This window comes from Eubalaena glacialis, chromosome 8, assembly GCF_028564815.1.
Source record: "Eubalaena glacialis isolate mEubGla1 chromosome 8, mEubGla1.1.hap2.+ XY, whole genome shotgun sequence".
Taxonomy (NCBI): Eukaryota; Metazoa; Chordata; class Mammalia; order Artiodactyla; family Balaenidae; genus Eubalaena; species Eubalaena glacialis.
Window position 1 is genome coordinate 129,297,110 of NC_083723.1, and position 24,811 is coordinate 129,321,920.

The window sequence follows — 24,811 nt, forward strand, 5'->3', positions numbered from 1 at the left end:
CTTCTGGGAGGCGTGAAGTGGAGGCTTTGGATTATATGGCGAATATATATATATTTTTTATAAATTTATTTATTTATTTATTTTTGGCTGCGTTGGGTCTTCGTTGCTGCGCCCGGGCTTTCTCTAGTTGCGGCGAGCGGGAGCTACTCTTCGTTGCGGTGCACGGGTGTCTCACTGCAGTGGCTTCTCTTTGCTGCGGAGCACGGGCTCTAGGTGCACAGGCTTCAGTAGTTGTGGCGTGTGGGCTCAGTAGTTGTGGCTCGCGGGCTCTAGAGCACAGGCTCAGTAGTTGTGGCGCATGGGCTTAGTTGCTCCGCGGCATATGGGATCTTCCCGGACCAGGGCTCGAACCCGTGTCCCCTGCATTGGCAGGCGGATTCTTAACCACTGCGCCACCAGGGAAGTCCCTGTGAATGTACTTTTAACATATATTCAGAAATCTATCATAACATTTTGAAATTTAACATTAAAAAAGAAACTGATATTTTTTTAAGTGGAAATTAAGGGAATAATTTAGCAAAATGTTTCAACCAGAATTGGTAGTTTAAGTTTGCAAAAAAAAACAAAACACAAAAATAGAACTGTTGGTGGCAGAGGGTCTGATTTCCCTTCCACACATAATGACTGTGATTGCTTAATATTTCCCTGCAGTCATTTTGGTGTTTCTGTTCTTGTGTGTACATTTTGTGCTGCTCTGTGTTTCCGGACTGAAGTGGGCGTGACCGCATTCTACCACACCTTTCTTTGCAGCGGGACCAGAACCCACCGTGTCGCCCACAGCCCACTGCCCTCCTTTGGCCCAGGACGTGGGTCGTGCTTCTTAGCAGCTCTAGGACAACACCGTGTGTCACACGTACACACACATGTGGTCTGAGCCCCAGGCCTGCCTTGGATCAGCCACACGGTGTGTTCACGTTCCTCACCACGGACTTGTCAACAGGCAGAGGGCCGGTGATTGAGCACGAGACCCTCGTGGACAGGTGTTTATTCCCCTTGTCTTTTGCATCTCTTTCCATAGATCAAAACCTTTTCAGGGTTTTCTCCCAACATTTTATTAAGAACATTTTCAAACATCCAGCAGAGTTGACAGAATTTCCACCACCTAGATCCTATCACTAGCATTTTATTGAAACTGCCTATTTTATAGTCCCTTGATCAACTTTAATTACTAGAAATGACATGCTTCATTCCCCACAGAAACACCTTTCTTCGACATGTCATGTGTATACCTTTGGCTTTCATTAAAGGTGGATATAAGAGATGGTCCCACAAAGAACATTATTCTGCCTCTTTATAAAGCCTATGCCTTCAACAGTGCTCCTTACATAAGGGTTAACATAATGTTAGTCCCAGGACGGTTGACAAACTTCCTTTTTAGCCAATTTGTTCATATTTATTGACGGGCCGCTGTGTGCCGGCCACTGTTCTAGGTGCTAAGGACACAGCTGTGAACAAAACAAAGGTTCTTATTTCCATGGGGCTTGCATTCCATTGCAGAAGCCATGCAATAAAGAAATAAACAAGTGAGTAGGTGATATAATAATGTCAGGAGTGATTGGTGAGCATCGTATAATTAGCATTTTCTTTGCATTGGCTTTCAGGTATTCAAAATATACTTTTCAGCTTAGTTACTGTGTTAGCCTGGTGATTGGTGTAATTATCGCTGAGGTGACTATAAAGTGCAGGGAAGCCCTGGTAATAATGATGCCAGGATGGCAGGTGGAAACGGGGACTGTTCCCGGGGATGTGTGCTCTCCTGAGCAAGTGCTCACTTTATATGAATTCTGATTCATTACTTTCATTGCATGTGTCCTTTAATGTGTGCCTGCTGCAGTTTTTGATTAGGGATGGAGAGGGTGTGATTAAGTATAATAAATACAACAGAGTGCCTTCTAGAGATTGCTGACCAAGAATGACTTCTTTAGTGGAAGAATCCAGCATGACCTGGGTCACTGCCATCCCTGGGCAGGTGACTTCACATGTTGCTGTGAACGTCTGCTTCTAGCGCAGAAGCCTCCCCACCAGCCCATACAGCTGGAACCAGGAATTGTGCTGATGGGGTGGCCCTCCCTGCTGTGTCACCTGAGCCCACGTGCAGCCTGGGTCCAGGCCCCACCAGTGCTGGGTCTCCTTTTTCACTTAAATTTATTTCTTACAATTAACCTGATTACTTTTTCTCCATTTTTATACCTAGATAGCGATTAAATCATATTTTTTTCCTACCTAGCACTCCCGATTTCATTCTTTTTCCATTCCACTCTATTTTATAGACTGATGCCAGGCTGTTGTTCCTGTTAAACATGTAATTATACTTTTTTCTAATTGATTTTGGAAAGATTATTTTAATACAGGAAGAATAAAAAAGTAAAAATTACCCGTGACCCCAGACTCAGAGATGATCCATCTTGTAATATGTGTGTATTTAGTTGCAGTCCTTTTCCTGTACATAAATGAGCTTTCTAAAAATGCAAAATTGGAATTACTCTCTTTTTTCTTTTTATTCTGGGAAATACTTTTTTTTAATTAGTTAATTAATTTATTATTTATTTATTTATGACTGTGTTGGGTCTCCGTTTCTGTGCGAGGGCTTTCTCTAGTTGTGGCGAGCGGGGGCCACTCTTCATCGCGGTGCGCGGACCTCTCACTATCGCGGCCTCTCTTGTTGCGGAGCACAGGCTCCAGACGCGCAGGCTCAGTAATTGTGGCTCACGGGCAATTCTGGGAAATACTTTTTAACACTGGGACATTTAATAGCTGTCTGGTATTCTGTTGTGGTCATAACCTCATTTATTTACAGGTAACCTAATATTGAACATTAAGGTCAGTAATTTTTTTGATATTATAAATTATTCTGTGATGACAGATTGAAACTCTTAATACATGTCTGATTGTTTTCTAGGAATAATTTCCTAGAAGTAAAATTTATTGGTCACAGAAAGTGTTTGAATAATTTTAACTTTTTTACGGCGTTTGCTACTTGCCCTGCTTGCTGGCCCTTCTTCCGCTCCGCTCTGCTTTTCATGGCTCACCCCCGGTCTGGAGCCCCACTGCCCTGGGGAGGTGTGGCGCCGCCTCCCCACACCCTCCTGTCACAGAGTGGCCTCAGCCCCTCCAAGTGCGTTTCTGGCCAGTGCTTACTCAGCAGATGGCTCTTTTTTTAAACGACCTACCTTCGTACGTTGATTTTAATTTTGTTTTTAAAAATTCACTTAATTCAAGAGAAAGTCATTTAAATTTTTTTCTATAGGTGCATGGATTTGTGAAATAGCCATGTTCCATACGTTTTTGAAAGTTTATCGTTTGAAAACGTGTAAGGATCTCGTTTGATTTTCTGAAAATTATGTGAAATTGATAAGTATAAGTTTCTTTTACTTAGGTGACATTACTCAGGTAACAAATAACCACCTTTTGGTGTACCTTATTCGTCTCCCTTATGTCAAGTCCCTTACTTACTAAAGAGAGGTTGTAAAAACGGTTATTTTAAGAGATGCCTGTAACATCGATGCTGTTGTTAAATTCTGAGCCCATGACTCCTTTTACAGAGTTCACTAATTATGGTTAATTCATTATGATATTCTAATGAATGGTTATGGAATTTTTTTTGATAGAATGGTGAACGCGGAAACCGAGGCGCAAGTTCGAAGAGAGATGGTACTGGAAGCCAGTAAGGATACTCGTCCTTTGGTTGGTTATTCTGTTTACAGCACGGTTCCCACACAGAGCTTCAAAATGAATTCTGCTTGTGGGGCCTGACTGGGGCCAGTAAGTGAGAATAAATTACAGGCACATCTCATTTACTCTCAATGCAAGCCCTCTAAATTGTATTTTTGGTGTACTCGTGGAGCTTGGAAGCTCGTTATATCAATGAATCATTAGTCCTGTTCTACCTTTTACATACTTGCTCATGCAGCATTAGACCCTCCGCCCTCTCCTGGGGGACCGATTCGCTTGGGAGTCTCCGCTTTGCGAGGGGAGAGCGTCTGCAGGTGGGCTGTTGGGCACCTGTTACCGGCCTGTGGTTCACGTCCCCTAAACGCTAAGCGCAGACACGCCCGCAGACCCCCGCTGCCCAATGTTTGCAAGTCAGACAAAGGCAAGGGCGTTGGCCTGGCCGCTGCACACCTGCATCTTCCCTGGGATGTTGGGTGGCCCTTTGGAGCCTCATCTTTTCTGGTGAAGCTCGGATGATACCTATTTTGTGCGGTTTATGAAGATTACAGATTAGAGTTTGTGTGTAAACCCTCATTTTGTATATGAGCTCTGGGTTATAATTTGTTCTTTGTGACAACTGTATTTGGTAATTCTTTTTCGCAGATTAGGAAGACTCAGGTTAAATGCCTTGCCCAAATTCTTACAAGTTTGAAAGAAGTTAGTACTTAAACCTGGGGGTGCAGATTCCTGGATTTTATATTGCAGATCTGCTGGAATGCACAGTGAAGCTTTTGCTTGGTTCTGTATGTTTTTAAACATATGCTGTATTGAATTGGTATGAATGTAAGTTCCAAAAATTGAGAATCAACTTGCAATTTTGAAAGCCTTTATTTTAGGTCCCAGGTAAACATATAAAATATGATTAAAGAATAGAACATATTTCAAGATAAATCTTTCTTTTGGAAATACAAATATTATATTAAACACAAAATAACATTTGGGAGATTCTCTAATAAAATTACAGGAATAGTCTAGAACTCTTATAAGGATATAGATTCATACACAAACACAAGTTTGTTAAAACACATAGTTTCTTCTCTCTCTACTGAAGATATTTCTTATCTTGTACTACTGCTGAAATAGTAAAAATAGTTTAAAAAGGATTTAGTATTCATAGTTCTAATATAGCATGCTTTGCAAATATGCCAGCCTACTGCCATTCTTAATCATATCAATTGCTGAGCCTTCACTGGGATGTCAGTGTTTTAATTTTCAAGTCTTCGTTTAAAATTAATTTTGATTTTGATCATATTTGCTTCCTAGGCATGCAGAGAATTTAGAGAGGAATAATGGGAAGGATAAAGACTCCAGAAGGAAGGTAAGACACTTCACACTGATTCTGTTATGCAGTGGGCGTGGTCCTGCGACTCAGACCCCGAGGCGGGCCTTGTTTGCAGATGGCTTATTTGAGTGGCGATTCCAGGAGGCACATGAGAGATACATTTTAGATTAGAAGACTCAAATGGATTAAAAGTAAAAAGATGGACAAGGTAAACCATCAAACAGCAGCTGTAACAGAGCCTGAGTGGCTGGAGTAGAGGCGGAGGAACGTATGGTAGTAAAAAAATAATTAGCTTGCAGGAAGATGTGACAAGTACAAATGAACATGCACCTCACAGAAGAGAAGCAAAATACGAGAAGCAAAAACTGGCAGAATTAAAGGGAGAAATAGAAAATTCAACAGTGATTGAGACTTTAGCACCCACTTTCACTAATAGAATGGCAGCATTTCATGCTAACAGATTAGACAATTTAGATGAAAGGGAAATTCCTGGAAGATATAAATTGGTGAAATTGCCTCAAGAAGAAACAGAAAGTCTGAGTAGATCTGTGGTTAGTAACAAAATTGTGTTAGTGTAGAAAATCTCTCCACAAAGCGACCCAGGCTCAGATGACCTCACTGGCGAATTCTGTCAAACATTTGTTATTACCACTGACGCCCTCATGGCCCCGCTCCTCACGTAGTTGTTTCGTGTTCTGGATTAGGTGTGCGAGCACGTGTGTGTGCGCGCGTGTGTGTATACTCGAGACGCACATGCAAGTCATAAGGTGTAATAGTTGTTTCATGTTCTGGACCACGTGTGCGTGTGTGTATACTCGAGAAGCACGTGTCAGTGATACAGTGTCACTCAGAACACCGCAACTCCCAGTCTTCATCTTTTATACCATTTTCATAATTATCATCAGAAGAGTCTTCATAATGATTATTTAGTATCTCTAGAATTGTATACTATGGTGTTAAAATCATTATCAAACCACTTCCTAGGTTTTTGTTTTGTTATAGATAATGTGGCAAGCAGATTTTGGCTTCTGTTACTTGTGAAGAATAACCGTTTTCCTTCTCTGATAGTTGTCTGAAACCCTGGCCTGTGAGATACCTGTCCTTAGCATCTTGTGCCATGTCTTTACGGGTCTTTATTCCATATACATACACAAAAGCACAGTAATCTTTCATAAATCAGGTCATGCAGCATGTGTTGTTTGATGTGAGGATGTTTTATTCATTCACTTTTGGGCAGTGGTTGGATCCCTTACTATCTAGCTGTAGCCACACCTTAGAAAAAAAGTTAGCCTTACAAATAATTCTTCCCACGTAATCTTTTTTTCTATATTATCTTTCACAATCCTATTTTGATATATATATCAAAATATATATATTTTGGGGGATTTGAATGCCTTTTTTTCTGTTTTATATATACATACACCCCATGCAGCATATACTGTTTTTCCTAATTTGTTGTGGAAACCCCTCCAGTTCTGATGATACAGATCTCCCGCCTACTTTTCGAGGGTAAATTTCTTTCTTTCTTTCTTTCTTTCTTTCTTTTTTTTTTAAGAGAAGGGCTTTTATTTATTTTATGTTATTATTTATTTTTGGCTGCATTGGGTCTTCGTTGCTGCACGCGGGCTTTCTCTAGTTGCAGCGAGCAGGGGCTACTCTTTGTTGTGGTGCGCAGGCTTCTCATTGCGGTGGCTTCTCTTGTTGCAGAGCACGGGCTCTAGGCGCGCGGGCTTCAGTAGTTGTGGTACATGGGCTCAGTAGTTGTGGCTCGCGGGCTCTAGAGAACAGGCTTAGTAGTTGTGGCACACGGGCTTAGCTGCTCCGTGGCATGCGGGATCTTCCCGGACCAGGGCTCGAACCCGTGTCCCCTGCATTGGCAGGCGGATTCTTAACCACTGCGCCACCAGGGAAGCCCTAAATTTCTTGAACTGGAATTATTGGATGAAAATATATAGTTTTTAATGTTTTCCTTCTGTCTCCCAATTTTTTTGGTAAGTGTTAGCATTGTTCACTAGACTTATAATGTGAGCCACATTTGTAATTTTAAATTTTTGGTAGTCACCTTAAAAAAGAAACATAAAATTAATTTGAATAACATATATAATCCAACATTTCTGAAATATTATTCTTTCAACATGTAACTGATATAAAAAATTATGAATGAGACATTTTACATTCTTTTTTTTGCCAAAGGAGCAAAGTATGTGATGTCTTTTCCCCCTAAGAGAGCCCAGAAGTGATTTTGAAGATGTTTGGCAGCTCATTCTGGCTTATGATTGGGTCATATATTTTATAGCATCAACATTCTTCAGTGTTTATGGAGAGCCCACAATATGCCAGAATAATTTTTCTGGACACGTGGAAAACTGCTCATTTTCTTCATGGTGATATGCCGTGCACTCCCCACTCTTTTGCACCAAATGGTTTCGGGCAGTGACGTCTGAGAGCTGTGCCTTCCTGGGGCCAGGGACCACAGCGGGATGGCCAGCTTCTCCCGTTCTACCTGCCGCCTCACTGGCACAAGGAAGAAGGTTCACAGTTCTCCCCATTTCTTGGAAGAGAAAACCGAGGCCCAGAGAGGCTGAGTTCCTGTGTGAAGTCGCACGGCCAGTGCCCCTCTGAGCCAGGACCTGCGTCCCCATGGGAGGGGGGGTGGGCCCTGTGGCTGTCCTGGGACCCTCCCTCCATCCCTCCGCGCTGACCAGCTGTGCTCTGTCCCCCAGCACAGCCGCGAAGAGGGCCCCTTGGCGTGGAAGCTGGCCCGGAGGCAAGGGAGCGAAGAGGCCTTGGTAAGGAGAGGACGTGTCTCTGCTTCTGTCCCAACGCGCGCTGTCACTCGTGTCCCGGCTCTCGCGGTGTGTTTTCTGGGGGTGATCCCTCCTCCTTTCGGGCAGCAGGACGTTAGGACGGAGGGGGAGCTGCGTGTGTGCCCTGCGCTGCCCTCGGGTGTGCGGCTTCCTGAGGAGCGTGGGCTGGGTGAGTCCTCAGCCTCCTCGGTGTTGCTCTGCGATGAAAGCAGGTCTGGGGAGAATGGAAGAAACTGAACAGCGGCATCACAGAGACACGATCCAGGCCACTGTCAGTGAGACATATTCCATGTAGCAGATAATTTTCAGAAATAAAAGCCAAACCAGAGCCAAAGGAAACAGCCCTCTCCTCCTGTAAGAGGCCATTGGTGACGCCAAGGCACTCTCTCCAAAACTGTGGGGTGAAGCAGAAGGCTGTCTGCTCAGGGCCCCCGTGGGAGGTGGAGGAACGCTTTCTTGGCACCGTCCTCCTGTCTGCCCCTGACGGGCGCCCTGGGCACCGTGAGGCCGTGGGTGTTTGCCGAGGGATGAGTGGCCGGCACGCGGTGAGCTTCCGATGCTGTGAGTTTTGCTTAAAACTCCTGCGTGACGTTTGTCTTAGTTTCTCTTTTCAATCAGCAGGGTCCTGTTTATTGGTACCGTACACGTGGCATGTCACTCACCGTAACGTACGGTGACTTTGTATGACGATGTGCCGAAAGCATCTTCTCGTGGGGCAGCTTTTTGGTCCTCTGGGCCTGCAAGACCACCTCCTCATCCCCGGGGTCAGAACCAAATGGCCACTTTGAGGCTCAGCTGGCTTCTCTGTGGCTCAGATCACTGACTTCCTGGCATTGGTCACCACACAGCAGGGCACTAGGTTCTGGAGAGAAGATGAAGCCCTTCCCGCCTCCTTCCTGAGCTCCGAGCTTGTCGGCCCCTCCTCCTGGATGGTCCACGCTCCCCAGGCTCACCCTCTGCCCTCCATCCCCAGCATCTATCCTGTTTGAACCCCGAAAGCCTGCGAGTCGTCTCCTTGCCCCTGGGCAGATCAGCAGTGCCCACCTCTGCACCAGCCCTGCGGGTGGGTCTCACCTCCCCACATCTGTCCTGCCTGCAGGCGCCAGGCATGTTTTGTTTCTTCCTCCAGGATGGAGACGGAAGCCCCTTCGGTGATTGAATTTGTGGTGCTTGGGGTGTCCACCACGGGTGCTGGGGAGCTGTGTGGGTATGAAGCAGGTGTGGTGTGATCAGATTTCCTGCTCAGAAGGTTGTCTCTGAACTCCGAGGACACGAGAGGGCACATGGCAGGGACGGTGGGGGGTGGCAGGGTTGGGGTGGAGGGCCGGCTGGCGGGCGGGGAGAGCGGGGTCCTGGCGGGCTCCTGGTGTGTAGGCTTGTGCGCGGTGGAGGTGCCACGTCACCAGTAAATCGGGCGAGGGGGAGCGGAGGTGGACAAGAGAAGGAACAGCCCTGGGGGAAAGTGTGAGTTTCCTGAACCTGTATTTCATTTCTGCCACCTCCTGGCCTGGAGACCTGGAACGTCTTTCTGCTCCGTCTTCCCGGCACCCTCTTCCTCATCCCTCAGACCCGGACTGGGTCGGCCTGAGGGTGACACGTGCAGCTCCCCAAACCTGGAGAGCACGACTGAGCACACGTCCACTGCAGGACTTGCTCAGACTTCAGGGGAGAAACGGAGGCTGGCGGTGGTCAGTGATGGCCGGGCCAGGGGCAGAGCAGCCCGTCTGCCTGCTTGTGGGGCAGGGCTGTGGGCTTGTCCGGATCCCTGGAGCTGTGGTGGGTCCCACGGGACCTGGCTGGCGAGTGCTTGAGCACGTGTGTCTGTGTGTCTGTTCTTAACTGCAGATGCCGGGCTGTGATCATGGGTGACAGGCACAGTGGGGAAGGCAGTGCTGAGTGCCAGTCTGTGGGTTGTTTGTATAATACCTTCTCTCTTTTTCTCTTTTTAAAATTTTGTTCCATTGGTTTTTTTTTTTTTTTGGCTGCGTTGGGTCTTCGTTCCTACGTGTGGGCTTTCTCTAGTTGTGGCGAACGGGGGCTACTCTTTGTTGTGGTGCGCGGGCTTCTCATTGCGGTGGCTTCTCTTGTTGTGGAGCATGGGCTCTAGGCACACGGGCTGCAGTAGTTGTGGCACGTGGGCTCAGTAGTTGTGGCTCGCGTGCTCTAGAGCGCAGGCTCAGTAGTTGTGGCGCACGGGCTTAGTTGCTCTGTGGCATGTGGGATCTTCCCGGACCAGGGTTTGAACCCGTGTCCCCTGCATTGGCAGGCGGATTCTTAACCACTGCGCCACCAGGGAAGTACCACGCCTTTTTTCTTTAGCCATCAGAATTATAGAGGTTTCCCAAAAAGAATATGATTGTTCACTGTTTTCTCTTTCTGGCTATACTTATAAGTTAGGGTATTTCTTTAAGAGTTGTAATTAGGTTATGTTAGTTTTATAAATATTTGCATTTTAAAATTAGCAACATCAAGTGAATCTGAGAAAACATGTATTTTCCCAACCTATTTGCAAGAGTCAACTTATGATTGAATATTTTAATTATATGTTTGATTTCTACCTCTAGGAAATTGAAAAGGAAGACATTGACTTAGAAAATGCTGGCGCTGATGAATATACAGCCAGTTTTGAAGATGATTTTGAAGTAGGTATAAAAATTTAAAATTTTCTCAGCTTAAAGATAATTTGTTCTGAAATCAGTAACTTAATAGTTTTTTTCTCTTTTTATTGCTCTCAATACTCCGTAGCTGTTTGATTTAGGTCTGGCACCTATAAAAAGTTTGCTCTATGTCTACCATTGCTGACCAATGTGATGTAATTAAGTGGTTTTTCTATTTAAGCTATTGCTAGTGCACTGCAATCAAGCACAATCAAATGTGTACGTAAATGTGCACGTGTGTATGCATATGTATGTGTACGTCTACATGGAGTATACATGTAGCACACACGTGTATGTGCACATACACTCCCATTCTCAGCACAAAGGCGTTTGCACATTATTGTTCATTCAGAGCTCTCAGCGTCCGTAGTTCTGTAGAGTTTATACAGATGCAGGAAAACAGACGCAGCAGTTTATACAGATTTGCGATGCAGTGATGTTGAAATCTGTGAGCTGTAGAAGTTGCCCTGAGCCGCGCTGAGGACCATGTCTGTTCCAGACTGTAAGTTGTGCGTTTTGTGCTGTGCGCGTGTCTGTTACTGTTTGCAGGACTACGAGGATGACTTTGAGGCCTGTGACGGGGACGACGACGATCTTGCACGTGAGCCTGAATCGGGAGAGACGGCGGAAGAGCTTCCTCTGGCCAGAAGGAGGGAGATACAGGAAATTCAGAAAGCCATCCACGCGGAGAACGAGCGGGTCGGCGAGCTGTCTTCGAAGCTGTTTGAGAAGCAAGGCCGCACGGAGCGTGGCAGGGGGCCGGGGCCGGGTACGTGAGTGCGCGCTGGCCCCGCGTCGCTCCCAGCCCCTCCGCCCCCGTGACGGCGCCCGGCAGGGGCTCAGGGCCCCAGGGACGCCTGTGGAGGCTCAGGTTAGGAAGCGGCACTGGGGGGGCTTGCTGCTCAGCGCAGGGGGCCTGGGCGCAGCCCTGCTCCTTCCCTGCGCTGTGTCGTCTGTCAGCGGCACAGGCTGCTGGTTTTCTGACAGAGGAACGAACGTGAGGGTCGGCAGGAGGCCCGGGCATGTCAGAGGGGCAGCGTGGTGGCACAGGGTCTGTTCCCCAGGGAGCTGTCCTCTCCCAGCGATTTTCTTTAGGAGATTGGAAATGTATTTTGCTCAGAAGTTCTTGGCATCTGGGTATGATAGGGTTACTTGTAAGGGTAGGAGAGTGCTTTTCATAAACGCTCCTGACTGTCCTGAGTGCCAGGGGTTCTGAGGGGTGAGAAACAGGAGGCGCTCGGTCAGCAACCTGCTCGCGGCCTCCAGGCGGGTGCCCTGGCCGGGAGCCGGCTGTGCCTGGCAGGTCTGATAGAGCTGTAAGACGGCAGGAGAGGGCACGCTCTTTGCAGGAGTTCAGACATGTATCCAAGAGGAATGAGAAGACGGAGTAAGATACAACTGAAATAAATGCATAGACAAAGACGGGGGTCAGTCTGCATGGGAAGCGCAGAAATCCTTGGGGGATAGAGGCAACGGAGGCTGTCTGCATGGGAGGGTGAGGGCCCGAGCTGTCCGTCCTGGTGGGAGCTTTCGGCAGTTGATGGTGGGTCACCAGGCCAACGACCTCTGCACCCTGTGACCTGACGAACCCCTACCCGCGTCTGCCTGTTTTCTCTCTGCCACAGTGAGTGGCTGATCCAGCATTAACTTGCATCTGTCTCTGTTCTTCAGTTGTTTTGTGCATTCACATCTCAACTCCCTTACCAGAGGACACACTTTTTGGAGGGGGAGGGGGAGAGTGGGGCGGGAGTGGAGGACTGCCTCGTACATGTATTCTTAAATATTTCTAAACGTAGTGTGATTGGCACATGTGTAGGAGGTTTTGCTTTGTTGCTGAAAGTTTTAGATGACGGTAGCTGGAGTGGTTCTTAAATGCTTGTCGAAGATGTTTAACACTAGTTATGTGTAAAGACCTTACTGAACATAATTGGTTTTCATGCTTCTAGTTGGTTTACTCTTGATTTCTTTTGCTTGAAGAAACGTTTCAGTGTCACAAAAACGCTTTTTGTGTGTGTGCAGCTGCAGACATTTCCCCCTCCGAAACCCCTGCTTGTGGGATTTTCCTGGACTTTGCGACAGCCTCTCGCCGCCAGAAGAGTCGGACTCAGGCCCTTAAGCAAAAGTAGGTGTGTTGGGAACTTTGCAGAAGGAATTAGGGAGTTTTAATACACTTTTCTTCAACGTACCCTTAAAAATAAGCTCTTGTTTTGTTTTCACTGCTGGCGTTCAGGCACGTGATTTCATTTGTGCTCCATTTCCCCGCGTCCAGATGTTGTGTCCTGGTGCGGGTGTGCAGTGCTGTAGACAAGCTCGGCCCTAGCATCGGTGTTAGTTCTGGGGGGCCCTGGGAGCCCCCATGTCACGGCTGCGGCAGGGTCACCGTCAGGGGCCCGCGAGGCTGGTGGCCGGGACCCGCGAGCAGAGAGTGGGCCTGGCCCAGCCAGCGCCTGTGGTACTGCTCCCTCCTGCCCTGTGGTTGGCGTCGCTCAGAGCCAGTGCGCTGTTTCTCGCGTGAGGAAGCTGGGGATTCGTGGGCGAAGAGTCCCACACTGGCCCTGCCATCGGGTGCCCGGGCGCTGTGCCTCCTGGGTCGGTGTCCTCCGTGGGTGCCGCGGGCCAGTTATGTAGACGACGAAGCGCAGGCTCCAGGTTAGCCTCTGGTGGAGGTGGGTGTGAGCTTTGAACAACCAGGGCCACCGGGCGTCAGAGTCCAGGCGTGCGTGACTGTGAACGCAGAAATTTGCAAAATTCCTAGGTTCCTGAAAGTGGAGAAGAGAATCTCAGCCCATGGTCTGCTGTACTAAACCCAGTACAATCTGGGAGTAGATGCAGGAGTCCGCCCAGATCTGGGACGGACGCAGTAGGTTTAGAGAGAGTGGGGTCAGCCGGGAGGCGCACTGGCGGGGAGCGGGCTCGCCTCCCCCGGGTCTCACGCCGTCACCTCTGCAGCAGCGCGGCTCTTCCAGTGTCATGTCAGACGAAGGCGGGGTGGTGGAGGGCAGGAGCTCGCCTGGCTGGACGCGTCCCTCGGGAGTGGCCAGGGCTCAGTCCCTCAGAGCGGCGTGGGCGTCGGGCAGGCGGGACGGGGGCCCGAGGGCGCCGACAGCACAGTCGGGGGGTTCAGCCCCGCGGCCTCTCTGTCCACGCGTGGGTTCCCACCTTAGTGACTGTTAACATCTCAGGCTCCCACCTAGACAGAACCTCACGAGCCCCTTGGCCGGAGCCGCCAGCTCCTCGTGGGGCTCCCTCCCCCGCCCGTTCTTCCCTTTGCACATGGCTGATGTCCCGTCATCTTGTTTCCAGGACACGCAGCACAAAGCTGCTCCGGCTTATCGACCTGGACTTCTCCTTCACCTTCTCCCTCCTGGACCTCCCACCAGTGAACGAGTACGACATGTACATCAGAAACTTTGGGAAAAAAAACACCAAGCAGGTGAGTACCAGGTTATCTACCAAGTGCGAGTACAGTGCGTTGGCAGGAATTTGTGTGGCGCTGTGTCCTGTCTGGACGTTAGACCTGGGAGTGGTTGTGAGGGGCGCAGACGTCATGTGCTCGTCACCTGGAGGTTGCGCCAGCGTCCTCGGCGCCCTGGAGGCTCCTGGGCACGGATGTGGATTGCTCCCAAGCCCTGAGGGCAACCCCAAGTAGGGGGCGTTTACTGAAGGTCACCGGGAAGTCACCTCGGATCACTTGCTTGGGTTCCTATGGGGCTGTAGCATCCTGCACTGCCTCCGAGTCCTGCACGTATGTTCCTACATGTAGGGACTCCAAGATCAGGGACCGAGTGCCTCCCAAATCCCAAGACACTGGGCTCACCTCAGTATTCCTCCTGCCTGTTCCATTCTCCTCACCCTCCTCTCAAGGTCTTCCTGTGCCAGGCCCCCTGGTCACCTGCCTGTGTATCCCTCTTACCTTGCCAGGCCCCCCATCACCTGCCTGTGGATCCCCCTTACCTTCCCAGGCCCCCCGTCACCTGCCTGTGGATCCCCCTTACCTTCCCAGGCCCCCCGTCACCTGCCTGTGGATCCCCCTTACCTTCCCAGGCTCCCCCATCACCTGCCTGTGGATCCCCCTTACCTTCCCAGGCTCCCCCATCACCTGCCTGTGGATCCCCCTTACCTTCTGAGGCTCCCCCGTCACCTGCCTGTGGATCTCCCTTACCTTCCCAGGCCCCCCTATCACCTGCCTGTGGATCCCACTTACCTTCCCAGGCCCCCCATCACCTGCCTGTGGATCCTTCTTGCCAGGTCCCTTTGTCATCTACCTATTTTTCTCCATTACCTGGCTTAGGCCACCCAGCCTCTCCTGCAATCTACCTGCCTGTTGCTCTTTGTCCTTGTCCTGCCCTCTAGGCAACTAGGTGACCCCGCCCTGATGACTGACACTGAGTGTCCTCTGGCTCCAGGGTTGCTCCAGTACGTCCCCCACAGCCCTGTCTTTCCCTGTAGTACTTCCAGTTGTTGACCGTGTGACAGTCCACCTCCCGAGGTGGTGAAGTCCTGGAGTCAGGGATCCCCTGGGACATTCCTCTTCTGTCCCCACAGCGCACCTGTCAACATGCTCTTGGGTATATCGGTCAGTAATCTTTCACGGGGGAGAAGGTCACAGGAGGACATTTAAGAAGCTGACAGATTAACCCTGGCTTTGCAGCTGACTCACTCTGACCTTGAGCAGACTATCTAACTTCTTTGCTTGTTTTCCTCATCTTAAAGCTATTAGTATCAAAACTGTCTTTACTGAAGCATGTACATTTTTGAAATAAATAAATTTGTGTCTGGTTTTGCAAAGCTGCTATGATGTAAGAGAATAGGGTGTTGGTGGACTAGGTCGTCGTATTTTCAAACCAGAGCTGGATTGTTTGTTGTGACTTTTTGAAAACACTTTTGAAATTTAGGCCCATATTTATCAAATGTGTAAGACACAACCAGTCTTTGCATGATTGTTATTTATGCCATGATGCTTACTTTTGACAAACTAGAAGACTGTCATCATTAACTTAAAAAATTTTAGTTGTTTTCGGTAATGAGAAATGGCTCTGAGGTTGAGATCCAAAGCCAGTTCAGCCCAGCTTTGTTTTTCAGGCCTACGTTCAGTATAATGAAGATAACGTGGACAGAGACATCCAGACTGAAGAGGTTGAGACTCAGGAAGTGTGGACCCAGCACCCGGGGGAAGGCGCGGCCGTGTCTGGGGGTAACCAGCCTCTGCTCTCGACCCTGGGAGTTGTGTTTACTCCCTTTCTTGTTCCTTCCTCCGTCTCGAGTGTGGTTGTCACCACGTGACTGTGGAAACACCAGAGCTCTTCCAAACACCACCCTTAGCACCTGCGCGGAGCTGGAGGCCTGGGCTGGGCCCTGATCAGGGTTCACGACACTTGTTCCTAAATGGAAGGGAAAGAGCCCACACGCCAAACCAGCACTTTGCAGATGGGCTTCTAGAATACTCTCTGCTTTTAATTTGGGGTAGTCTGTTCTCATTCTTAGAGAAGTTTCACCTTTAAGTACATTTTCCAGGTATGTTACATCAAGACAGATGGAAGCCCCTGGAATATGCAGAGTTCTGCTTGCCCTGGGTTCTCCTCGGTTATTTACGTGCTAAATATTGCTTTACTGGTGGATTGTTCATTCTGAGGAATTACCTCTGTTACTCCCTTTCCTCAGGGAAGCCTCATCCTAAGAAAATAACACACCTAAACGTAATACATACATAATAAACTGATGCTTTCAGTAGGATTCTGTTTACAGACTTCTGAGAAATCAGGAGGAGATCTAGAGGATGAGATGGGATCCCCTGGCTTCCCCTCCAGGGCTCCTGGTTCGCTCATACGCCCTTTGACGTGTGCGACCGTGACCGTGAGAGTCGTGCTGGCTGGTTTCATGTGCGCTGTTTTTCAGGGGGTGAGCGGAGCGGCCCCCTTGATGCCGTCGCCGTCGTCCCGAAGGTCAACACGCCCCGCCTGTGCAGCTTCCTCCGGGCCGCCTGCCAGGTGCGCTCTGCCCCGGGCAGGGACCCCAGCAGCTTCTGTGGCTGCAGGCACTGTCTGTGTGTTTGGATTCTGTACTGTAATGTTGATTGCTTGCATTTTAAAATGAATATAGACTAAAAAACAGACATACAAAGTCGGCAAGGTGAGCACACATCTAGGGTATTTGAAACTAGTAAACTCATGACTTTAAAAACTGGTTATGGAAATCTTCAAAGTCCGTACAAAGGTCGAGGGGCGGCAGGTGGCCGCCGCATGCTTCAGAGGTCCCAGCTGGCAGCCCTTCACCTCTTGAACCCCACCACCCACCCCTCAATTATTTCAAAACAAACCGCGGTCACCGTCCTGGTCCCGCCATGGGTATTTCCGTATGAGTCCCTGGAGGAAGAGGATCAGGGTCAGTAACGTTTCTCAGTACCATCAAGTGTAAGGTCGGCGTTCGTGTTTCTTCAGCTGTCTCGTATTGTTTCCACGTCGGCTCAGAATTCAAGTCTAAAGCACTGATAAGTATAATAAACATGAACCTGACATGTAAATTCAGAATGAGCCCGTCCTCAGCCCCGTGCTGGACGCCTGGTGGTTGGTCTCCGAGCTGCGTTACGGAGAGTCTGTGCTTTACGAGATACGACCGTGCTTTCACACGCACATGAAGTCAGCCTCTCTCAGTGAGAGTTCACACGCTTGGGTGCCGGGTGATGTGGAGGAAAGGTGGGCTGGAGCAGGAAGGAGGGGCGGCCGGGGGTCGGAGACCTTTATCTCACTGCTGGGCCTCCCACCCCGTCCCGTCCGTTCTCAGCGGGCGCCTCTCCTGAGTCCACCTCGCCTTTCTCTTCCCCATTGTCGTCCTGGGCGTGACCCACGACCCATGAGGGCAGTGACGGCGATCTGCTGTCACATTGGGTCCTTACCGCAGCCCGGTGAGCAGGACGTGGTGCTGTAGGTGGCATTTCCATGCCCCTGTTTCTTCTAGAAAAGCTGGAGGGTCTCTTTCCCCACTCCTGTTATTTTAGCAAAAGGTTTACTATGAAAAATGACATCCAATGTTAAATAATGGCTCTGGAGTTTACATTAATGGAACTTTACCTGGTAGTTTCTATTATTGTGGGGAAAGGACAAAATATTTCATTCTGTCCGTTTATATGATGTCTTGGACTTAGGCAGTTATTTTAAGAAACAGGTAAGATTAGGTAGTGCTTTGTTTTATCTTGTAAAATGAGTCCATTTGAGAGTGTTGAAGAAGGACTGCTCATGTGTCTTTGAAAGGTGATTGCGGTTCTGCTTGAAGAGGATCGGGTGGCGTTGGAGCCGATCTGGACACCCCGGGCGCAGGACTGCACCCTGCGTTTCAGCGATAGCTCTGCGCAGCTGAACACCAGCTTGCCGTTCCTCCAAAGTAAGCGGTCCTCAAAGTAAACATTGGCGTTGAGACAGTGATCCTTACTGTTACACCCTGTGTTAACAGGGGGATGATTGAACAGAGAGCGCAGGTTCAGCTTCTGCAGACTCGAGCGCGTGCGTTACCATAATGACGGGCACTCATGGGTAGAGGAACAGTGGGAGTGGCGTGAGGGAGCGTCCAGGTGGGAGTCGTGTGGTTAACTTAGCCCAGCGTTGACTTAGATTCAAGTTGATCCGTGGTTACAGAGCATAAAAGCTACCGAAGTGAAGCCCGTGTCATCACACATGGAGTGTAACGGCATGTGTTCATAAACGAAACAAACTGCGTGTGCATGACCAAGTGTAAATTGCTTAAGCGAGTCGCCTCCTTGCTTTTTTTTTTTTTTTTTAAATCACTGGAAGTTGACTCTACATTGCCAAGTTAAGTATGAGTCAGTGTTTTTGTTTTTTGTATGTATGTATGTATGTATGTATGTATTTATTTATTTATTTATTTACGGCTGTGTTGGGTCTTCGTTTCTGTGCGAGGGCTTTCTCTAGTTGCGGCAAGCGGGGGCCACTCTTCATCACGGTGCGCGGGCCTCTCACTGTCGCGGCCTCTCTTGTTGCGGAGCACAGGCTCCAGACGCGCAGGCTCAGCAATTGTGGCTCATGGGCCTAGTCGCTCCGCAGCACGTGGGATCCTCCCAGACCAGGGCTCAAACCCATGTCCCCTGCATTGGCAGGCAGACTCTCAACCACTGCGCCACCAGGGAAGCCCGCCTCCTTGCTTTTAAAACAAGTGGCTGGTGAGGGCTTGGGTGGCAACCATGGTACTGGTCTGTGTGGAGAGGGGTGAGGAGTGCAGGGGCCCCGCAGTCAGCTCTGCCGGGTGCTTCTGGGCCTGCGTGACCTGGCGCATTGATGCCGCTTGTTCTAGAAGTTCCTCTATCCTGCCTGCTGTAGAGATCTAGATTCGTATCCGTACCTCTGCACTGACCATTAGCACAAATGGCATTGTTAATTTAAAAAACTCATGTTGTTTGAGGGTATTTTTGTTTTTAAAAGGTAAGAGTTATCCTATTAGAAAAACAATAAATCATTGCACCTATAGCATTCAGAATACAGCTGTCCACACCCCAACCTCCCCCTGCAGCCCAAGAAACGAATTAAAGCAGTCCTTTCCTCCAGGAGCTGATGAGCGATGGCGGCGTCACAGAGCCGGGGCTGGGGGCCGGGTTGTGCTTGTTCCAGAACGCTTAGTTAGAGACAGAGGACGCACGGCTGTTGTCCGGGACTTGCCCCTTAGTTCCGAGTGTGGGCAGAGTGGAGGTTTTTCTTGTGTTTTGTTTTAGTAAAGTGAGTTTTGAGGTAACGGGAGGGGAGATTGGGATGGCAGGTGTCCTTGACCTGGGCCTGGTTCACGTTACCTGGATCTGAGCTCCGAGGGAGTGACACGGGACCTTCACAGAGTCCGCTCGATGCCACCGTCGCCAGGAAACGCAGTGCTGGTGGCCCACTCATTCTTCTCTGGGTTCCACAGATACTTAGGGGTGTCTGCAGTGTCCCAGGCCTTGGAGCCACAGTGGACAGACAGAAATCCTGCCTCTGTAAGTGGACGGAATGAGGGGAACAGACAGTGTGTCTGAGGGACAGATATCAGGAGGAAGATGGGTGTCAGGCAGGGTCCCGTTGCCAGGGGAGAAGGCACTGATGGGGCAGCTGTGACGCCCCACCCAGGTCACCTCTGCACCCACGGGCCCGTGGGAGTAGCTGATGGACAGCGGAGTCCCAGGCCGCTTTGTGCCGAGCGTGGAGGAGGGCGGCTTCTAGCAAACGAGGTCAACTTGGACATTTTCAAGTCGAGCTTGGCCATTTGTCAAAACCTGGATTTCAGGTGCAGGCATCTTGCAAAGACCATGTTTATTTCTTCATTAAGCTGAAATGTATCTGAATAATCTTAAGTATGTTAGTTTAACGTGGATTCTGGCAGATCACTAAACGCAGAAACATTTTTCTTGTCTTATCCTCAGACCGGAGAGTATCCTACCTGCATGCCTCTCAGGTTCAGAGGCGGATGGTGGTGTCCGTGCATGGGCGACCTGGGAAAGCCTTCGCGCCCCTGCTGGACGGCAGATACGTGCTCTGCGTGTGGGACATCTGGCAGCCGTCGGGGCCCCAGAAGGTCCTGATATGCGAGTCGAAGGTACAGCCCGGGAGAGCCGTGGGTGCTACTAGCAGAGGGCAGGCACCAGGAGGGCTTCCAAGGCCACTGCTTTCTGTCCCTGCCGCCCCAGCTGTGTGCAGGGTGACGAGGTGCAGAAGCTCCTAGTTGGAAGGACCAGCTCGACGGAGGGGCCAGGTTACCGCAGCCTCTCAGTCCCTGGCATTCAGCACTGTCGTGGCTGTGACTTAATGGAAACATTGGCTCTGGCACCCCTGGGATCCCAGAAGTATGCTTCCCGGCTTGCTCCAGTTGGTCCGGATATTGTAGAGGTTTCTTAATGTGCCTGAGATTTTCCAAGTCCTTGGCCTCGTGCGTTTCCTGCCCCTGGTTAGCGGGGCTGTGGTGTGATGACCACGCGGGTACAGTGGGAGAGCTGCCCTTTTACACGTGTGTTTCTAGTCATGTGCTCCTTGACCTCAAAGTCATCGATTTTCTCCAAAGCTGTGGAGAAGGATAACTTTTATGGGTATCAGTTTTGGGGGCTTGAAAATAACAACTTACTGTGATGCAGGATGTAAATAAAATGGCAGGAGGGCTCAGCCCTTCTGGGCCACCTGATGGGGCTGAATGGAGGCACCATGGCCACACCCCGCAGCCACCATCCTTCCCGTCACCTAAGGAGGGGACATGCAGACGCCCTCGGCTTCCAGGTGGAAGGTCCACGGGCACCGGTGCCTCCACCTGTCAGCCTCCGGCTTTCTGTGCATCTTTCTAGGTCACGTGCTGCTGCTTTAGCCCCTTTAAAGCCTTCTTGCTGTTTGCTGGGACCGTGCACGGCTCGGTGGTCGTGTGGGATCTGAGGGAAGATGCCAGGATCCATCGTTACGTGAAGCTGAGCGGGTGCTTCTGGACGTTCAGGACCGCAACCTTTTCCACCGGTCAGTGACACTGCCCGCCAGCCCAGGGTCTTCCGGAGCAGCCGTGAAATCCCTTTGCATCGTTCATGCAGGTCATCCCAGAGGACGGCTCTGACCTAAGAGCAAAAGAGACCTGTGATAAACAGGAGAAACAGCCTCCTTGCAGCAGCTGCTCGGGCAGCGGCAGTGGTGATGGGAGTGCCCGTCCTGTTAACTCTGGGGACTTCAGGTCCTCAGTGAGATGGTGCCCAGTTTTAAATCAGCCTGAGGTGTGTTGGTGTGTGCGCTCCTGTGGCTCAGACAGCCCCACTGGAGGCTGAAGGAGAGAAGTAGTGGCCTCTCGGGGGTCGAAAGGAACCAGAACCACTGGACCTGCCAGGACCCCTAGTTAGACTCCTGTGAATACTTCATTCCATGCGGCTGCTGCCACAACCAACCACAGCCACAACCACAATTACAGCCACAGCCAATCACAACCATAACCACAACCAGTTACAACCATAACCAACTACAGCCATAACCACAACCACAGTTACAACCGTAACCAACTACAACCACAACCACAATTACAACCACAGCCAATCACAACCATAACCACAACCACAGTTACAACCATAACCAACTACAACCACAATTGCAACCAGAACCACAATTACAACCACAGCCAATCACAACCATAACCACAACCACAACCAGTTACAACCATAACCAACTACAACCACAACCACAATTACAACCACAGCCAATCACAACCATAACCACAACCACAGTTACAACCATAACCAACTACAACCACAATTGCAACCAGAACCACAGTTACAACCACAGCCAATCACAACCATAACCAACTACAACCAGTTACAACCATAACCAACTACAACCACAACCAACCACAACCACAGTTCCAACCACCTCCAATCACAACAATAACCACAACCACAACCACAAACAAGGACAAGCACGACCACCACCCCACCCCGCCCCACCCCTGGGTAGGCACTGTGTTCTGGAGTTTTCTCTCAGTGCTTTGTGGACGTGACCTGTTCAGCACCCGTCTCTGCCCACCTGCCAGTACTCAGGGATGGGAGGCTCGTCCATGAGCACACTGACCTTGGGCAGGGCCTGCACTCAGACCTGACTGTCTTCTTACCGTCCTTCTCCCTGTTCCTGCCCAGGGACCCCCCCCACACCCACAGCTGGCTTTGCGTCTCCCCGTCCTCATGATTCCCAGGATCGGCTTTTTCTCTGTAGTTTTACCTTCTCAGAGGCAAATGATGGGACCCTGCAGGGCCCAGACCTTCAAGCCTGGCCCCCGTCGCTTCGGGAGATGTGCCTGCGGTCACGGCTGTGTGGGGCGCAGAACGGCACCCCTCCTTCTCTGGGCAGGGTCCTCTGCTGGGCACCACGTGGGTTTTTGCGCCCGCTGGTGGGCGGGCTCCTGGTTAATTCCCGTGGCTGGCGGTCAGGACTGGAGCCTGCACCCCGGGCGCCACAGCCTGCACGTCCTCACCAGCGGGGCCGGCAGGCTTCCTGCCCTTCTGGTGGGTGCGAGTGTGTCTCGAGGTTTTATTTTGTGTTTCCCTGAGGACGTGGGATGCGGAGCGTCTCCAGGTGCTTATTTGCTGTCTGTCTTCAGTGGGGTGTGTTTAGGTCTTTCACGCGTTTGTAAATTGATTTGTTGCTTCTTACTGTTGCGTTGTTTGAGGCCTCGTGTGCTCTGGACACAGTCCTGTGTCAGGCGTGTCGGGTGTGCCTCCTTCTCTTCACCAAGTAGCCTGATCGCCCCTGCGTGGAGCGCCGCACATATACTGCATATCTCTTTATGTACTCTGAGTACATCTGTGTTTTATACATAAAAGGGCAAGGTTTCTTTTGTCTCCCAACAACCAATTTTTGCCCCTTTGGGGGTGAAATTGCCACTACTGAGAATGTATGAGTTTATAGGTACCTTATGGGTTTGATGCTGTTAGAAAAGATATCTTTTAAGAATGTGCATTTTCTAACTGCTGCTGCTATTACTAATTAACCTTTGAATTCACCACCATGTTCAAAACACTAAAACTCTTAAGTTTTTAAACTTAATTACTCCATTAATATGCTTCCTTCATTTTCTTTTGCCATCTAAACATTGTCATTAAAACCTTCAAAGTTTCAGTAACCTCACGTCCAGAGGACACCCCTTCCTCAGTGGGCCTCCCTCAAGTTCATTGAATCTGAAACGCTGTCACTTATTCTTCATTCCTGAGACCGTTTTGTCTTTTTCTTCAGTTTCTTTCCTGAGTTCAGCCCTAACTCTCATTTTCTTTCTTGATGTTTTTTAATCCATTTTTGTTCTGGGTTTCCGATTCCAGGTGTTTTTGTTTGTTTATGTGCTTTAAATACATTTCCAAATGTATTTTTGAAGAGATGTGATGTAGTTTGGAGTGTTGGATTTTGGTCTTCTGTTTCACGCTTGTTTTTTGGAGGGAGAATTTTCATGGGTTGAAATGCTTTCGTTTGCATTTTCTCTCGAGTTCCTACGGTAGCTTTGTGTGGAGTTTGTCTGTTCTTTTCTACTCCTGGACATTTTGTAGGTGGATATGCCAGGTCAGAGGAGCTCTGTTCCGTTGGACCGTGAGGTGTCGTTTCTTTAAACGTGCTGCTCTCGGTGGTGGGGGGGGAGCCTGCAGCTCCCGAGTCTCCCTACTCCCCGTTCCCTGGGCTGCTCTGGCCGTGAGCCCCCCGTTCCCCCGCAGCCGGGGAGGCCCCAGCTTCTGCTCTGTCTCTGCGACTCCCTCTTGCCATGGAGAGCCCCCCGCCCGCTCTGTCCATCCTTGTACCTGCCGTCGTGCAGACACAGGGCCCGTCTCTCTTCTCACAGGTGTGACGAGGTCTGTGGCCTCTGCTCCTCGGTGATGCTGAGAGCCACGGCACGTGTCCTTTCACCGTGGTCCGCGTGGCCTTGTGCTTTGGGAAGATGTACCTGTCCCTGCACAGTGTTAATTGTACTCCACGACTCACTGCGTGCGCGTGGTGCCTGTGCTTTTCATCCCCAGATGGTGTCCTGACGTCTGTAAACCACCGCAGTCCCCTCCAGGCAATAGAGCCCATCGCAGGGTCTGTCTGCAAAAGACAGAGCTGTGTGCTTTCGCCTTTTTCTACTCAAGAAGGTACCTGACCTTTCACTTCCGTAAAATCCTGAGCTCAAGTTGTGAGATGTGGTTTCCTGGTTATGAGCTGGTCCTTCCCCGGTTCTGTCTTCGCTAGAGCCAGCAGGCCTGTCCTTCCACGTCGCTTCCTTGGACGAGAGTGGGGTTCTCAACGTGTGGGTGAGTCGGACGCGTGAGCGCTCGCGCCAGGGTTTGCGTGGTGGTCGGTGGTCTGTGGTCGGGGTGGCAGGGGGAGATGCGTGTGGAGCAGGGGCGACCATGCAGTCAGCTACGGCGGGGAGACCAGGACGAGACGGGCTTGCTGGGGGTGCCTGTGGGAGTGAAAGGGGAGCAGTGTCAGGGCCGGAGATGCACAGGGCATTGACCGGTCACAGAGTGTAGAGAAACAGGTTGAAGAAGGGGATTTATAACTTTTAAACGCTAGTCTTTTTTCTGGAGCAAGTAAGTTTTTAGTGGCTAATGTAACATGCTGTCTTAATTAGAGCTATGCTTTGCTTAGACTGTTTCACGATTATTACAGGTGCTGATATTCATCTTCAGTGTTCTATTTCAGGTGGTGGTTGAATTAGCAAAGGCAGATCCTGCAGGTGCAATAAGTGACTTAGGTAACTATTAAATAAAAACTGATTTTAATCAACGGTTGCTAAAATCAATAAAGATTAAAGATACTGATAACCGCTTTGAAGAATCAGTAATTAGCTGCATGGAAAATGAAAATTAAGTTGTGTATTTTATAACCTGTTGGCTGTTGAACAGGCCC

At 49.8% G+C, this 24,811-nt stretch overlaps 1 protein-coding gene across 2 annotated transcripts in view; it reads left to right on the plus strand.

Annotated features, from left to right (window-relative positions):
* Positions 1-24,811, plus strand: part of DYNC2I1 (dynein 2 intermediate chain 1) — a 48,428-nt gene that overhangs the window by 15,509 nt on the left and 8,108 nt on the right. For both annotated transcript variants that reach the window (XM_061199011.1, XM_061199012.1), the window contains 15 exons: positions 3,609-3,664; positions 4,975-5,029; positions 7,717-7,782; positions 10,365-10,442; positions 11,007-11,226; positions 12,477-12,579; positions 13,761-13,890; positions 15,540-15,651; positions 16,353-16,444; positions 17,705-17,834; positions 19,852-20,024; positions 20,761-20,923; positions 23,938-24,051; positions 24,149-24,210; positions 24,605-24,656. In XM_061199011.1, the coding sequence (XP_061054994.1) occupies positions 3,609-3,664; positions 4,975-5,029; positions 7,717-7,782; positions 10,365-10,442; positions 11,007-11,226; positions 12,477-12,579; positions 13,761-13,890; positions 15,540-15,651; positions 16,353-16,444; positions 17,705-17,834; positions 19,852-20,024; positions 20,761-20,923; positions 23,938-24,051; positions 24,149-24,210; positions 24,605-24,656 (1,606 nt within the window). The remainder of the gene's footprint in view (positions 1-3,608; positions 3,665-4,974; positions 5,030-7,716; positions 7,783-10,364; positions 10,443-11,006; positions 11,227-12,476; positions 12,580-13,760; positions 13,891-15,539; positions 15,652-16,352; positions 16,445-17,704; positions 17,835-19,851; positions 20,025-20,760; positions 20,924-23,937; positions 24,052-24,148; positions 24,211-24,604; positions 24,657-24,811) is intronic.